Raw genomic sequence first — 14,418 nt, 5'->3', positions numbered from 1 at the left:
TTCTTCCTCATAACATATGACAGTGCAAAATGACACTTTTAAAGAAAGAAGAACTGCCCGTTGAGTCTCAGTGTTCAAGTGATCCATAGTACCCTGTACTTTAGTGAGGTCAGCAAATAAAGAAAAAAAAACATTCCTTTTTCAGTATATATCCAACAAGTACTGTACCTCAGACATTCCCTTAGAAAAAAATGTCTCTTCTATCAGTGGTTTATGTGGCACCATGTCTTGGCTCAAAGCAAAGTTAATTTCAACATAAATTGAAAAAGAAAATCCTGTCATTGAAGAGTTCAGATAACACGCTGCTATCAGTTCTTCTTTGTGCATGATTTACAGCATTGCTTGCCATAAAACTTGTGGTTACAGACACCATGCTGGGGTACCAGATGACACCAACTGAAAAAATCCACACAAGAAGGATCATCTGAAGGAGAGAAATCCAAGCAATATGTTAAGACTATGTTTTAGCAATTCAACAAATCAGGCAGTAGTTCAACAAACTTCTATGCTTTTGGTAATGTTAAAAATATGATGGGTTATTCAATTCAAAGAAAACAAATCATGAACTATCTTAAATCTCAAAAATTCTAGTTTAATTTGATAAGTGATGCTGATAGAGATAATACAGTAGGAATGTCAGAGGCTAAAGGAATTAAAAAATTCAGAGCATACTTTGAAATTCAGGAAAACAGAATGAAATGAGGACTTGACCACTAACTGTAGTAGTGAAAAAAGTCAGTTTTCATGCATCAGTGTTTTCATCTCTGATCTAAATGCTCTAAAGCCAAGTACTTGTATAAATGAACCCACTTCAGTGCTCCAAAGCACGTTGATACCAACATTGCGTGGAGTTCAGCTGTGCTTCAAAGTAGTCTCAGCTTTGAGTTTATGTGTATAAACACAGAAAATGCATGGAAAATTGAATGCATGGATCATGTCTGTCATGTGCACAAAACGCTCTGCTGTGTGTTTGTATTCCAACACTTTCCAAAGGGACTTATTTTTCTCCTTTTGTAAGGAATCGCTCTTCTAACTTAAACATTTAAATTAGGTGAATCAGGCTTTTAGGACTGTGCCATGCTGGTGAAATCCTAATTAACTAATAGGGTAAGAGACAGCTGACAGCATTTTTTTCTGAAAAGCATAGTTTTTAATTGCAAAAATAAATAAGACTTTTCAATTAAGATTTTATTTCACATGTTTATGTACAGATCATTTATACATACAGTCCAGGTGCTTTAAAAAACATTACATAGTTACTGCTTTCTACTGTTTTGTAGTGGATGCTTTACTTTTCTTTAAAAGAACAGAGTGATGATTCATATGGATGATTTATAAACAAATTCACAATGTCTGGGAGAGCAGTAAGACATTTAAATGAGGTTTAGCAAAATTTATAGCTAAACTGAAATCTCCTATGAGCATGGGAAAAGATTCCATTCCACTCTCAGAACTACTGTTTACATGGTCAGTAAAAGGAATTTACAAGGAGACATTGAAGACAATCTAGCCACCGTTGTCGGCATTCTCAGATCAGCAAAGTTGAGTCATAGGAGATATATGCTCCCTTACAGAGCATAGGCAACTTCATAGTTTGTGGTTCAGGAGTCATCCCAGTCTCTTTGTATGAATTTATTTTGATTATTCACTGCTTCACATTTTTCACTTACATTTTATGATGGCAGTGGTGATGTTGTATACCTTTATCACTCTCAAATTTGTTTGAATGAATAGGAAAATGAAAAAAAAAATCCTCTGTTTTTAAAAACAGAATCCTTTCTATAAATGTTGTCTAAAGAAAATACTATCCTTGAACAAAAAGTTTTCCAGGAACTAAGTGGCTCAGTGTCATACTGTAGCCTTCCCACTATGCCATGTTATGCTTCTACTCTTGAATCTCAGTAGGGATGGAAATGGTAGTTCAGCACCAGCTTTCACTTTACTTCATCTACTGGCCCCCTACAGAATTTGCCACTGGAAGGACCCAAAGCAGGCAACCAATGAAAGACGTGCAACCCAACGCAAGAAAAGCTGTTCTAAGTCAGGAAGATCTCCTGCCATGTAAGCATAAATTTTCAAAAATTACAAATTGCTAGCTGTTTTTTTAAAAACATTTTAAGAAATGAGAAGGCAATGTTAATAAATCTTTATCCCCCTTCTGAAGACTGGAGTGTAATGGTAACATTACAGAGGTGTGGCCAAAAACTTTGCTCTTGGGACTTAATCCAAAGACTATTGGAATGAACACAAAGACTCCCTCCAGCTTCAGTGGATGTGGATCAGGCTGTCAGTTCCTTATTTCTATTTACTCAAGTATTTACATGTTGGTTTAATTTTGATTGATTTCAAACAGTTGGATATGTTAGGAGTTATGGTGACCGTAACTGCATCTAGCGGATGGAAATGACCCAGCTTGTCTAGGAAAGTGTGTAAACTCTCCCTGAAACATTAATTTCTTGACTGTGATCACTGAGCTAGAGCTACGTGGCTGATAATAGAGACTGATTTGCTTGAATGGAATTCCAGCACAGCTGGTTCCCCCTCTTTTTGCTGCTTTAGACAGAAAGTTAGAGAGCAGTGAGGAGATAATTGATCTCCAGAGCCTGACGACCCAGTTATAATAAAGGTGAAAGGGCTCCTGCAGATGTGAGGCAAGAGAGAAACAGGCCAAGGACAAAATTAATAACAGACATTACTTCAGACATGAAATAAAGCAGAGGGAGGCTGGGGTAAAAGAAAAGTGCTTGCTGTATCATGATAGAAGAGGATGTAATACAGAAATTCTGAAGTACAACAGAACTTTGGAAAGGTTCGTTAGCATTTGAATTAAGAGCATTTAACTGTAGAAGCAGGACAACTGTTCCCTTATCTCTTTTAGGACCATTTCATCTGTATATCCTAGTTTGGATTCAGGCCCCCAGATATCACAGTTTGATAATCTGTGTGTCTTGAGTTGCTGTAGTAGAATGCTCTAGCACATAAGATATCACTGCATTTTACAGGGTTTCTGTACACAGTGAATGTCACAAATCAGTAGAGACAAGAGGGGGTGTTGCCTAATGTCAAATTACAAGATGCAGGGCCAGAGCTTGACCTTTGCTCCCAACTCTATTATATATATTTTTTTTTCTTGCAATGCAGCCCAAGTTTTATAGATATTACTTTCAGGTCCCTGTTTTAAGATGGTAACAAGTCAGTTAAGGTACAATATTTTGAAAGCTTATGTTTGAAGAGCTCTAACATGCCTAGGTAATTGTTATTATATGGGACAAACCTGGACCTCATGAGCTTTTTTCCTCAGTTAAGAAGGAGTCACAAACTGTACCAGCTTGTGAGCAAATACACAGGATGGTGCAAATGCACCTCTCTCTTTTTTTGGTGTTTCTGAGAAAATTCCTAGGGCACTCCTACGTGAATCGACAATACCATAGGACACTCCTATGTGAATCAACAAAATAATCTGAAGATGCAGCTCAGAACCAAACTGTGTAACTTTTTAAAATATTTTTTAAATTTTTTTTTAATAAAATTATTTTTTTTCTTATTTTTTTAATAAAACATTTTTAAATGTTTTAGAAAAAAAAAGTTTTAAAAATCTCAGTTATACTGAAGTTTTCTTTAAGAGGGTTCTCTCTGAGAAGAGAGATACTGTGGTAGTATTGGAAAGTAACTGTAAAGCTGCAAAGTTTGGAAAAAAATCATTTGTGCAGGAACATTCCAAATACTAACCTTAAGTGGGTGTAACTGGAAAAGGTGATTTTTACTGGATATAGAGTATATCTCTATATATAGATATAAGCAACCAACCCTGCTGCAGCATGTAGAGCTGAGTTTTACCTCTTTTCACAGGGGCTGGGCAGAAGTTAGTATTGCAAGCTCTCAGGACTGCTGGTTTCTGATGGGGCAAGCACCCAGAAGCTGGTCTCCCTTGGCGTAGGCACTGTACACTCCGGGTTTGCACTCCCCCGCCACATGTTACTGTACACTGTAGACAGGAAGTGGAAAAAAAAAAAAAAAAGCTGTCTTTAATTATAGGGAATCTCTCAGATCTCATGAAAGCCAAAGGAAAAAGTTTCAAGGGTTTAAGATGAGACTTTCAGAAAGATTTCAGGATCTGATGTGTTGATGCTCGGCAATCCCCATCAGGACCAAATTTTCAAAGATGTGTGCATCTGTTCTCCATGTCGAACCCTTCTTAAAGTGTGGTTATTTAAGGACTCAACTGAAAATTTGGTTCTTTACTTAGGCATCTAGACATAAACTGAATATTTTAGAAAACCTGTTCCTGATGGTCTGCACTGATTTCTTTTGAACTCTGAGCCTCTGGTCCCAATCCTGCTGTCTGAACAGAGATAAAACTCCCACTGGAACCATAATTATGGCAGTATCTGGGGAAAAACACTATGCGTTTTCAGGAAGATCTATGAAGTATTTTAAAATGAATAAGCATTTTACTTCTATGTGTTTCATGAGAAGTTGTCTTTAAGATAAATGTGATCGTTTTCATCTGATTACAATTGTCAGGCATACATTGTTTCATGTAAATGTTATTAAATGAGTGTGTGGCTCATTGATATGTGACTCATAAAGTAGATAAGTTCCAGAAATACAGAAGCTTGTTTGCAAGAATGTAGGAACAAATACAGACTGATCCCATAATTAATCATAGTATTTAGGGAATTCCAGGCAATCTGTGCTGGTCCTCAAATCCATTGTGCATGTAGCTATGTAATAGTTCAACCACAGTGCAGTTCAAAGAAGACTGAGAAGGAAGTATTGGTGACCGACCATGGAATCTGGTGCCTCTGGAGCACAAAGAACATGTTAGGGTGACATTCTTCAGATAAAGGACAAATAAATAAACTGCATCAAAATACAGGATGGATAAGGACCAGCTGCATCATGCTCCAGTGGCTGAGTGGTGTGACCTTCCTTAGGGAACGGCTGTGTGCAAAAGACACCCATGGACTGTCAGCACTGGGGATATCACCTCCTCCATTCTCCTCCCTACAGTTGGACATTTTTGACTACAGCACAATGACTGTAAGACTCAAGCTAGCTTCAGTTTGGGTAGCTCAGACTCACATTGCCGTAAAGTCACAGCGGCATAGTCTTTAGCATTTTACACCATACTGGATGTTTATGCAGCTCCAGATAGCACCCATTCTGTGGCATGTGATACCACTACTTCTCTAGGTTTGGTGCTCTCTAAAACCTCCTTCTAATTACAGTGGATACACTGTCCAGGAGTCAGCAGTCACTTTGCAGTTGTTCCATTCTTTAATGCTGTGCACTAGGGTATGGTACTTGAACTACCACGCAGAGAAACTTGCTCCTTTAAAAACTCCAGAAAATCCAAGACATGAAATGCTGCTGGAGAGCCAGTGCTAGTTGGGACTGGGAGAGAGAGGCAAGAAAGCTTCCTGTTCCTACCTGCTGCCAGGGTGAGGAATACCAGCCAGATACCATGTTATACAACGGTTGTGATGGACAGGCTCCATTGTTACAAGCTTCTTCCAGGTCTATGTTTGGTTTCTTGATGTTTCTACATCTTCTCTGAGGAAAGGTGATCAATTTCCCATGGATGCTTTTCTCACCACATTTTAGTTCTCGCTTGTGTACACCTGGGCCACAGGAAGCTGAGCACTGCAAAAGCAACATACACCTTTTACATCTATAGAAATGCCCTCAAAGGAGGCTGTGCTATGCTCAAGACAACTCAAATTATGTGAAACTACAAAAGCATTACCAAAACCACAAAGACCACGTTCCACAATGTATAAAAAGAAATATGAAGCCAAGTCAGTGGAAGTCCAGAAAAACAAAGACATAGAGTACATCTAACTACACCTGAATTTAAAGAACTGTTTTTATAGTGGCTTGCAAACAACACCTGATTTTCAAATGTCAGCTCAGCTTCTTTTTCTCCACACAGTTTGTGTGTGCCCCAAGTCAAGACCAGTGAAGGAAGACAGTGAGCCATGTAGCTCTACCACTTTACCTCACTCCAGGAAGAAATCACCCACTGGAGACGGTCATTTTTGGGGCAGCGTCCTAGCACACAGGTCTGCTGGGATTCAGGTTTATGGTCTTGGCTGCACATACTATCAGGCAAGATTTTAAGCTTGGGAGAACCAGTACTTTTGCAGTAGACATCCCGTTTCTTAACACCTCTCCCACAGGTCTTGGAGCACTGCGATGGAAAGAAATACTCATTTGAGCTCCAGGAAATGCAAACTGACATTTGTATTTTACAGTGAACAAAGAAACTGTGGTTAATGTGCTCTGTGGCTGTCATTATAATGCAAGTAAACTTGAATTCAATTCGTAAACACATAACAGCAACATCTGTGTGTTGCTTCTAAAGAATTGTTCTAAGCAGTTTTGTAATGTAAACTATGAACTCTTACAGCCCCCATGTAGGACAGATAAGTAATATCTCTCTTCCATTAATGAGAGATACTAAGTTGTGAGTAAAATTGTTTTTCCCTGGACATCATACTTGAAAACTGGTTCTAACCTCCCCTCTGAAGATCTCCCACAGCAAGATGTTCTCAGCTGTTCGTTATTTTGTCCTGACATAGGCCCAGGGGTATCCAGGGAATCTATGCATAACTCCTTCATGAATGAATCTCACAAGACAGAATCTGATACAGAAAATGCTTAGGATGCTTGGCCAAAGATATGTTAATTGCCAAGATTGCAATGAAGCTTAGGACAAGTCACCAGTGAACAAACGTGTATTGCTGAGCCGTGGCTCAGTTGAAAAGACATTCTGTAGTTTTCATTGCCTTAGCATGCAACAGAATGCACTAATGAGCCATTTCTGGTGAAATGAGGAAATAAAGAGCTTTCTGCCTTGTTGCATCCTCTTCTAAGCATTCTTCTTCTTACTAATAATTAACAGGCACATTCCAATGTGGAATACCACATTATCACTATACAAATTAAATCACAGATGTTTTAAAAAGATTTCATGAAAGCAGAGTTGCACTGAAGATGCATCAGAAATACCTGCTTGCAGAAAATCTGTGGTTGTAATCTTCCCCCCAGACAGACAAAAAAATCATTTAAAATGACTACCTGATTAGTGAAGAGAGATTGGGTATTTTGCATTTATTTTTCTTACCAGTTCATACCAGCAGCAACAATAGTGAAAGAAAGAGCAGAGATGAGTTTTGTTTAAGCGTGTGTATGCTTTTTAACTTAGATTGGTTTAATGTGAGGCATTTCATAGGCTTGTGAATCGGGGTGTGTACACACAGGAATCTGCCTAGGGGCCTTATGCCCTTCATGGAAATTAAGTACAGCAATATTCTAAAGTATGCTATAGAAGAGTTATTCTGACAAAGGCAAAAGTACATAAATTATTATTGCACATGTAAATCACAGATTTATCAACCTGCAATTCAAAAGTGTGTATGCAACACATGCCCAAATACTTCTTCGTCCTTGACTGCCTGTCATCTCTAAGAAAAGTTAACATTGCTGTGGGAACTATCTCAGAGAAGAGTTAATGGCTTTGAAGAATTCATAGAGCCTGAAGTTATAAACCAGAAAAATCTTCCATCTGTTTGTATGTATCCAGCAGGACACCATGTGTCCCCTTCCGGCAACCCCTCCTGTCTGACCACTTATGAAGGCTAGGTAAAATATATACGTTGTGTACGTTACCTTTATAAATAGAGCTATTCGCAAAATACTGATTTTCACAAAGTTTACACTTCCTTCTTGAGCAGAGATTTTGGCAGTATTTTCATTATGCCAACAAAAGAAAATAGAAGTTTTTCAAGTTACCTGAGACCATAGTCCAGGGCTCCATTCAGGTGGGCAGTCTTGACTGTTGCACATCTGCACTTGGGCAGGAGTGCTGACAGGACACAGGGAGTGGGCCACTACCTCCTCTCTCTGGAAAGCCTTTTTCTGGACACACTGAATGAGGCGACTTTGTTGTCCACCTCCACAAGACTTGCTGCATGCACCCCATTCACCTGGTGACCAGCTTAACGGAGAAAATATATATTAGAAAAACACAGGAGGCTAATTAGCTTTATAAAATCAATGCATTTGAGCCACCTATCAAAGGTGAGTCACTCAGGGATTCAGCTTAGTCTACTCTACTGATGTACTGATATCTTTTCAAGCAATCAAAAAGCCTTAGTTACTTAATCTATCTTCAAAGCAGAGAACATTTTGATAGGGATGAAATATAAGTCATACAACTAGAAAAACTAGTATTACTTATTTACAGTTCTCATCTACCAGAATGAACTTGCCTATGAATCTGACCTAGAATTTGGAATTCCACAGGGACTGAGGGAGACACTGCCACTGAGGCTGGTGGAGTATCCAGAAAATCTACAGATCTGGCTAACAAATCACCATTCCTTTTAACCATGACAATGTCTTTACCGAAAAACTCTCTAAAAAAGGAAAAGAAAAATCTTCTCTAAAGAAATGATAGGATGATCACTTTTCTCATTTTAGCTGCTGAAGGGACCTCCAAATAGACTAACAGACCAGAGGCCAAAAGAAAAGTCAGATGGATAGCCAGGTCTGTAAATAGACGAGATTGTATCACTGGAAAGTTTTGCCCATTTTTCCCTTCAGCCTCTGTCAGAAAGCGGAGAGAGGAGGAAGATCCACCTAAGCTTACATAAGGAAAAAGCTGGCATGGCAGGGGAAGAGTGGGGCCATTTTAGCTGGGCAGGTGCCTCCCAACGCACATGTGCATAGATGCATTTGCTTAGGGTGACAAATGTTGGCATGGTGCTGTCCAGCAATATCAATGGCAAACCTTAGCTTTACTCTATTTACAAAAAAGAACATACTTGCTAAAATCAGCAGTCCTGCTGTTAGTGTTTGGAGGATTTAATTGTCCTCAGACTAATAAATTTGGCAGACAGATGATGTGGAATCTAAATAAAACAGTAGGAATTCAACCAGCAAAATCTGTTGGGCAAATCTATGCTGCAGTCACAGGCAAGCTTCAGTTGTGCATGCTGTCACTAAAATTACACAAAGCCTGAATAGTCACTGCCAGTCACTTAGGCTAAGTTCAATTCTGAAATGTCAGTAGTTGCTCAGTGTTTCTGTTATAGAAGCACTGGGTGGATCCCCAGCTCTTATGTATCACTTTGCAAACACACAACTGTGTCTGTTCCCAAAGGCTTAAGATGTGAGACCGTAACCCGACAACTCAATGGGAAAACAGGGCTGAAGAAAACAAAGTAAATTAAGAATGTTTAAGTGATTGCTCAAGTTGAGAACTCATTCAAATACCCAACACTGAATTTAAACTAAGTATTTTAAAACAGTTTTACAGATTGGTAATAATTGATGTCTTAGAAAAGGGCTTTTTGTCTCAACTCCAGCTGCTTCTCCTATCCCCACTTCCATCATTTTTCACAGCATTAGCCCTGTAATGACTAGAATAGCTGCTTACATAGAGTTTTAATGACAGGAAAGTTTTGTTTTGTTTTGTTTTGTTTTCTTACTGTGTGAAAGATGTCCAGCATCTCATTTGCCTGTCTGTTCACATCTGCCTGTAAACAAAACTAATTTTAATTGGTAAAAAATGTATAAAAGGCATATTCTTGGTAAAATTCCTTTGGGAACAGAAGAAATCCCAATGCTCAATCTAAGAACTTCAGTAACTGCCAAAAGTAGTGGGAAATATAAAAAGACCTAATTTAAGTGCAAAGAAATATTAATATAAGAAGTCAGTAGTCATGTATTTCCAGCACATGTCAGAAATTTCCTTTTTGCCTGATATATAAATGTTTAGACCTTTGCAATACAAACATCTGGACAGAAGATACAGTTTTAATCCATTCTACAGCTTTTAATTAGTTTTCCTTGATGTTTCTGACAACTATGATTGGCAGAGCAATCAAAAGCAAACATTTTAAGAGTTTATTCACCATAAGTGTCCAGAAAGTTCCCTTGTCCACTGAGGAGAGGGCGATAAACTTGCTTTAATGTCCTCTAGTAAACTGCCATTTTCCAGGATTATCTGGGCTGTGATCCAAGAGTATCTTTCATTAGCTCAAATAACTAACTAATTATGAGCAGATTTGGCAGCTCTGAAACCCAACAACAGCGTGCATTTTGATGCCTGCGTTCTTACTGTTAGGGTGGTAGTTTTGTTCTGCTTCTTACCACTAAGTCTTTGTTCTTATGCGGCAAGTATACTTCATTGACCTTTACAAGGCTGGAGTCTTCTCTTTTAAGTCACAAAACAGACACACTTGTATCTCATCTATTTTTCACCACCTTTTCTTGCCTGTTAGTCTTACCATATTTGTTTTTCCTCTATTTGCTAGCTATTAAGCATTCCTTGTCTCCTCCACTGTATTTATTAATATAAATATATATTTTTTTATGTTGACAGTCTCAGTTTTGTGGGTAAAATTACGTCATGACTTTCTAGGTAGATTCCTCAACAAAGACGATCTGGCATGGTTTCATTCGGTTGAATGGCAATCTGTTACCTTAAGACAAGGTCCTACATGTAGATCCTCCATACATTAATATATCCTCAGGATTTTAAAAATAATTAATTAGTGAGTTGAACTGTTCTTCCTGAAAGGTGTAGTTTTTGAGGGCTTGAGGCTTTTACAGTTTTTCTTTTTAGGCATAAAGTCATTAATTGTGTTGTAGTAAATCCAAGACTATTAGAGGAAGTTTAGCATGAAAATATTGCACTGCCTGTCAAAAAGGATATTCAGCATTTTTAGTGATAATTATATCGGTGGATCTTTAAAATACGTTGGGATCTCTGTTTAATAGAAATAGAAATTTTCTGTGTGGTCCAGAGGGACAAAATAGAAATGAAGATCATTTGCTGAAGCTTTATAGCACAATACCACATCAAAATGAAGGTAAGCATAAGCAGCTTAAGAAGACTCCTGGGAACATCACAGACATTACATTTCTGTCTACACGATACTGTGTTCATTGGATAAAAATACTTCTGGCAGAAGATAAGTCATATACAAACAGATTGTGTTTGGCTACAAAGATTACTCAAAATTAGTATTCAGAAAATCATGTGGCTAAAAGCAATCTAAAGAAACTGCTGAAACAGGAACATGGGGCTCTGATGTGACATGCTGCCATTATTTAAATCTTATCTCTATCCTTTTGTGGTCATAGTATATAATTTGCCATTTGGATTTTGTGTTCTCTGCTGTAATCTTTAAATTTTGCAGGAAATTCCAAACTATTACTGGACAATTTTTTAGAATGTTAAACACATTGGAAACTATGGATTTTTAATCAAAAACAAAGCCACTGCGGAGCATGTGTATCTTTCTGCTTTGTCCCATCATCCTCTTCTGCATTGGGGAAGATAGGGAAAGCTTATTAAACTTCATCAAATGTGTTATTTTTATGAAGTGTGGGAGTGGGCTTAGCTAATTGCTTTTACCACCCATTGCTTTTATCACTACAGAGTAAAACCACCAGATGACACCAGGAGTAGAGCTTTCCTCCATTTTTTCTGCCTTCTGCTGCTTGTGCACTTAAACTGCCTTTTTACCTCTCTTTATTTTCTTCTGCAACACTTGATTTTTTCAACATATCGCTTTAGAAGAACTCTTGTTCTGGAAGTCATGGATGTCTTGTCCAATATAATACACCTTTTCTCATGTTTAATATAAAACTAAAGTAATGCAAAGGTCGCAAAATCAGGAGTCCAAATATGGAAAAAACAACAAAAGAAAGACGCTCAATACATCCTTAAATCTACCCATGTATATTCCAAGCCACATGATACTGTGCTTAATTATATGAACATGCAACTTTTTTTTTTTTCTAAAGGACCCCTACCACAGCTACTATAAATCAGTGTAACTCCTTTGTTTTTAAAGGCACTCTATTGATTTATACCAGCTGGATTCTAAAGGCTTATCTATATGTCATTGTCTTCCTTTGCATCTCACTTTCTTGTGTCTTTTAGAAAATAAGATTGTTAACATAGGCAATGTCTTCATATTTATTTTTGTGGGCACCAGGAGCATTACTGACAATTTATTTGGCTTAGATAGTCTTCTTATTGGTATCATAATACTCTATGGAGCATTTTGTCCAAAAATCACTAATTACACTTCACAAGATTCTTTTAGCCTAATCTAATATGTGGAATCTGAGTCAGAGGGCCAAGTCTCCACACGGGGAGTAGCACTTTACTCAGGAAATAGTCTTATTGATTCAAGGTGAGTAAAGGTGGCAGAATGGGCCCCTAAGTAATTTAGATTTACTCAGTGTCACATAGCTAACCCCAGCATGGTGACAGAGCTGCAAGCAATCCTCAGGAGGTCTTGCTTAGCAACATTAGAAATACTGCCTCTATTATTATCATTGGGTAGAAGCCTACACAACTAACATTTTTAAACAATTACTGTTTTAAATTACAGAATAAAAAGAGGTTCATCTAGCAGGCTATACAATTCTGTGTGCCTATCGTGACCTTGCTGGCTAGCTCAGTCATAAGGCACAACAAAAGGTAGAAAAATAAAGAGAACTTACTATGCTGGGCAGGGATTAGTATTGCATAGTTTTGTTTCACTTAAAGGCTTCGTCCTTGCACCACAAAAGGAGGAATTAACTCGTGTACGATGGTCTTCTAAACAAATTGCTTTTGTTGTAATGTGTCCTATGGAAGTATTAGAAAAAAAAAAAAAAAGTAGTAAAATAAATGTCTACTCAAAATATAAGAGAAAAAGTAGTAGAAAAGAATTTTATCTAAACAAGTCCAAGCTCATCCTTGGTACAATTCCACTGACGTGAACTAAATAAAATAGGATTTCATTTGGCAACAAGTTTTTAACACTAATTTCCTTCTCTGCAACACAGCTACTATTGAAGTCAGATGAAACGTTTTAGTTATAAATGGCATATTTGCAGAATCTTCCTCCAGCAAAAATTAGTAATGCTTCGAATCCCAATTCCCTGCAGAAACCAGCAGCATTTGCTTAGAGCTCTGCTTATGTGCTTGCAAATGGCAACAAAACATTTTGCATTTTTTTCAGTATTTTTACAGACTTCAGAGTTCTGCAAGCTCCTGTACCTAGTGTGTATCTATTTTCTACATCAGGTCAGACTACAGGAAAAGCAACAAATGTCTTAAGTGATTAAATGATTTTATAGATACATCCTTTAGTTGGGATGTATTGTGCACCTCACACATGGTTCATTGGGCACAGCAAGTCAAATCTGAAAACACGGTTACTTCCATTGTCTTTACCCATGCTGCTATCCATGCTATCCATCCAAACTTTTGTTTGTTTTAAAGGGAAGCAAGAAAAATAAAGTAGCTGTATTTTGTCTACAGTGCTCCTGGTGGGCCTTGAAGAGTGTACTGATATGCTGTGAAGTCTAACAACTCACTAAGAAGATATTCCTGAATTTCACCTGCACGTTTTTTTGCCAGTACAGAAGCATAACATGGCTTTTCCATGGTCATCCAGTCCAGTTCTTTGATGTTAAGGACAGCTGCATCATATAATCTTGTTTATATGACTAAGTTCCGATTTAAAGGCCAATAAATTTTTTGTTCTCAATTCTTTTTCCAGGATTTCCCATGTGCCAGTTTCCTGCTTTCACTACATCCTACTTTCACTGACAGAGCACCCGGGATTTTAAAATATACATGTTCTGAACAAAGAAATGCCTAGAAGAATATGTTAGTAAGAAATCTTTATCTTAAGCAGAACTTCAGAATTTAAGCTGGCAGAACTCAAATATTTGTAATTAAGCAGTGAGACCAGGGTGCAACTGTCACATAATATAGTCTTCAGTTACTCTCTACAGATAGATAAATTGTACTAATTATTTGTTATCTTTCCATGTTCCCAAATTACAACTACATCGAAGCACATACTTAATTTCCATGTTACTTCAAGAGCAAGATACATGTATTATATGCCTACAGATAGTCGTCACCATAAGTGACATGAATTGAGACTACAAGGATTTATTTTTTTTCTACTACAAAGGAAGTGTGACGATACTTCATTTATGTTATAAGTTGTTAGATAAAAAATAAGGACCAGGTGTTCATTGTAACCTTCTGTCTGTATTTATAAACAATTTTCAAAATTAAACGCAGCTGAAATGTTTGAGATGCATTAAAAATGAAAAAGAAGAGCATTGGTAATTAAAAAGTTACCTACCCCCACCACAAGTAGCTGAGCACTCTGACTGCACCGTCACCCAGGAGTAGCTATGCTTTTTGACAGATGTCTTGTTCTCAGTGTTGATTTTGGAAAATGTATATTCCCAAGCAATCCCAGGATTTTTGCCTTGTAACAGGATCTAGAGAGGGGTATTTTGGTTTTGTTTGGGAAAAAAAAAAAATATGGATTCTGTCATTTCTGTCATTTGGAAGGCAGATGAACTAAACATGATACACAC

At 37.6% G+C, this 14,418-nt stretch overlaps 1 protein-coding gene across 2 annotated transcripts in view; it reads right to left on the bottom strand.

The window, feature by feature from the left end:
* Positions 1 to 308: 308 nt before the first annotated feature.
* Positions 309 to 14,418, bottom strand: part of ADAMTS18 (ADAM metallopeptidase with thrombospondin type 1 motif 18) — a gene marked incomplete at both ends in the record, with an annotated part of 77,135 nt that continues 63,025 nt past the window's right edge. For both annotated transcript variants that reach the window (XM_084294576.1, XM_084294577.1), the window contains 7 exons: positions 309 to 424; positions 3,838 to 3,985; positions 5,434 to 5,646; positions 6,002 to 6,193; positions 7,798 to 8,002; positions 12,532 to 12,658; positions 14,178 to 14,319. In XM_084294576.1, the coding sequence (XP_084150702.1) occupies positions 309 to 424; positions 3,838 to 3,985; positions 5,434 to 5,646; positions 6,002 to 6,193; positions 7,798 to 8,002; positions 12,532 to 12,658; positions 14,178 to 14,319 (1,143 nt within the window). The remainder of the gene's footprint in view (positions 425 to 3,837; positions 3,986 to 5,433; positions 5,647 to 6,001; positions 6,194 to 7,797; positions 8,003 to 12,531; positions 12,659 to 14,177; positions 14,320 to 14,418) is intronic.

Source organism: Netta rufina (genome assembly GCF_964035555.1).
Source record: "Netta rufina genome assembly, chromosome: 13".
In the NCBI taxonomy this organism is placed as follows: Eukaryota; Metazoa; Chordata; class Aves; order Anseriformes; family Anatidae; genus Netta; species Netta rufina.
Note: the sequence above shows the minus strand (reverse complement) of the source record. Positions and strands in the feature narration are given on the sequence as shown.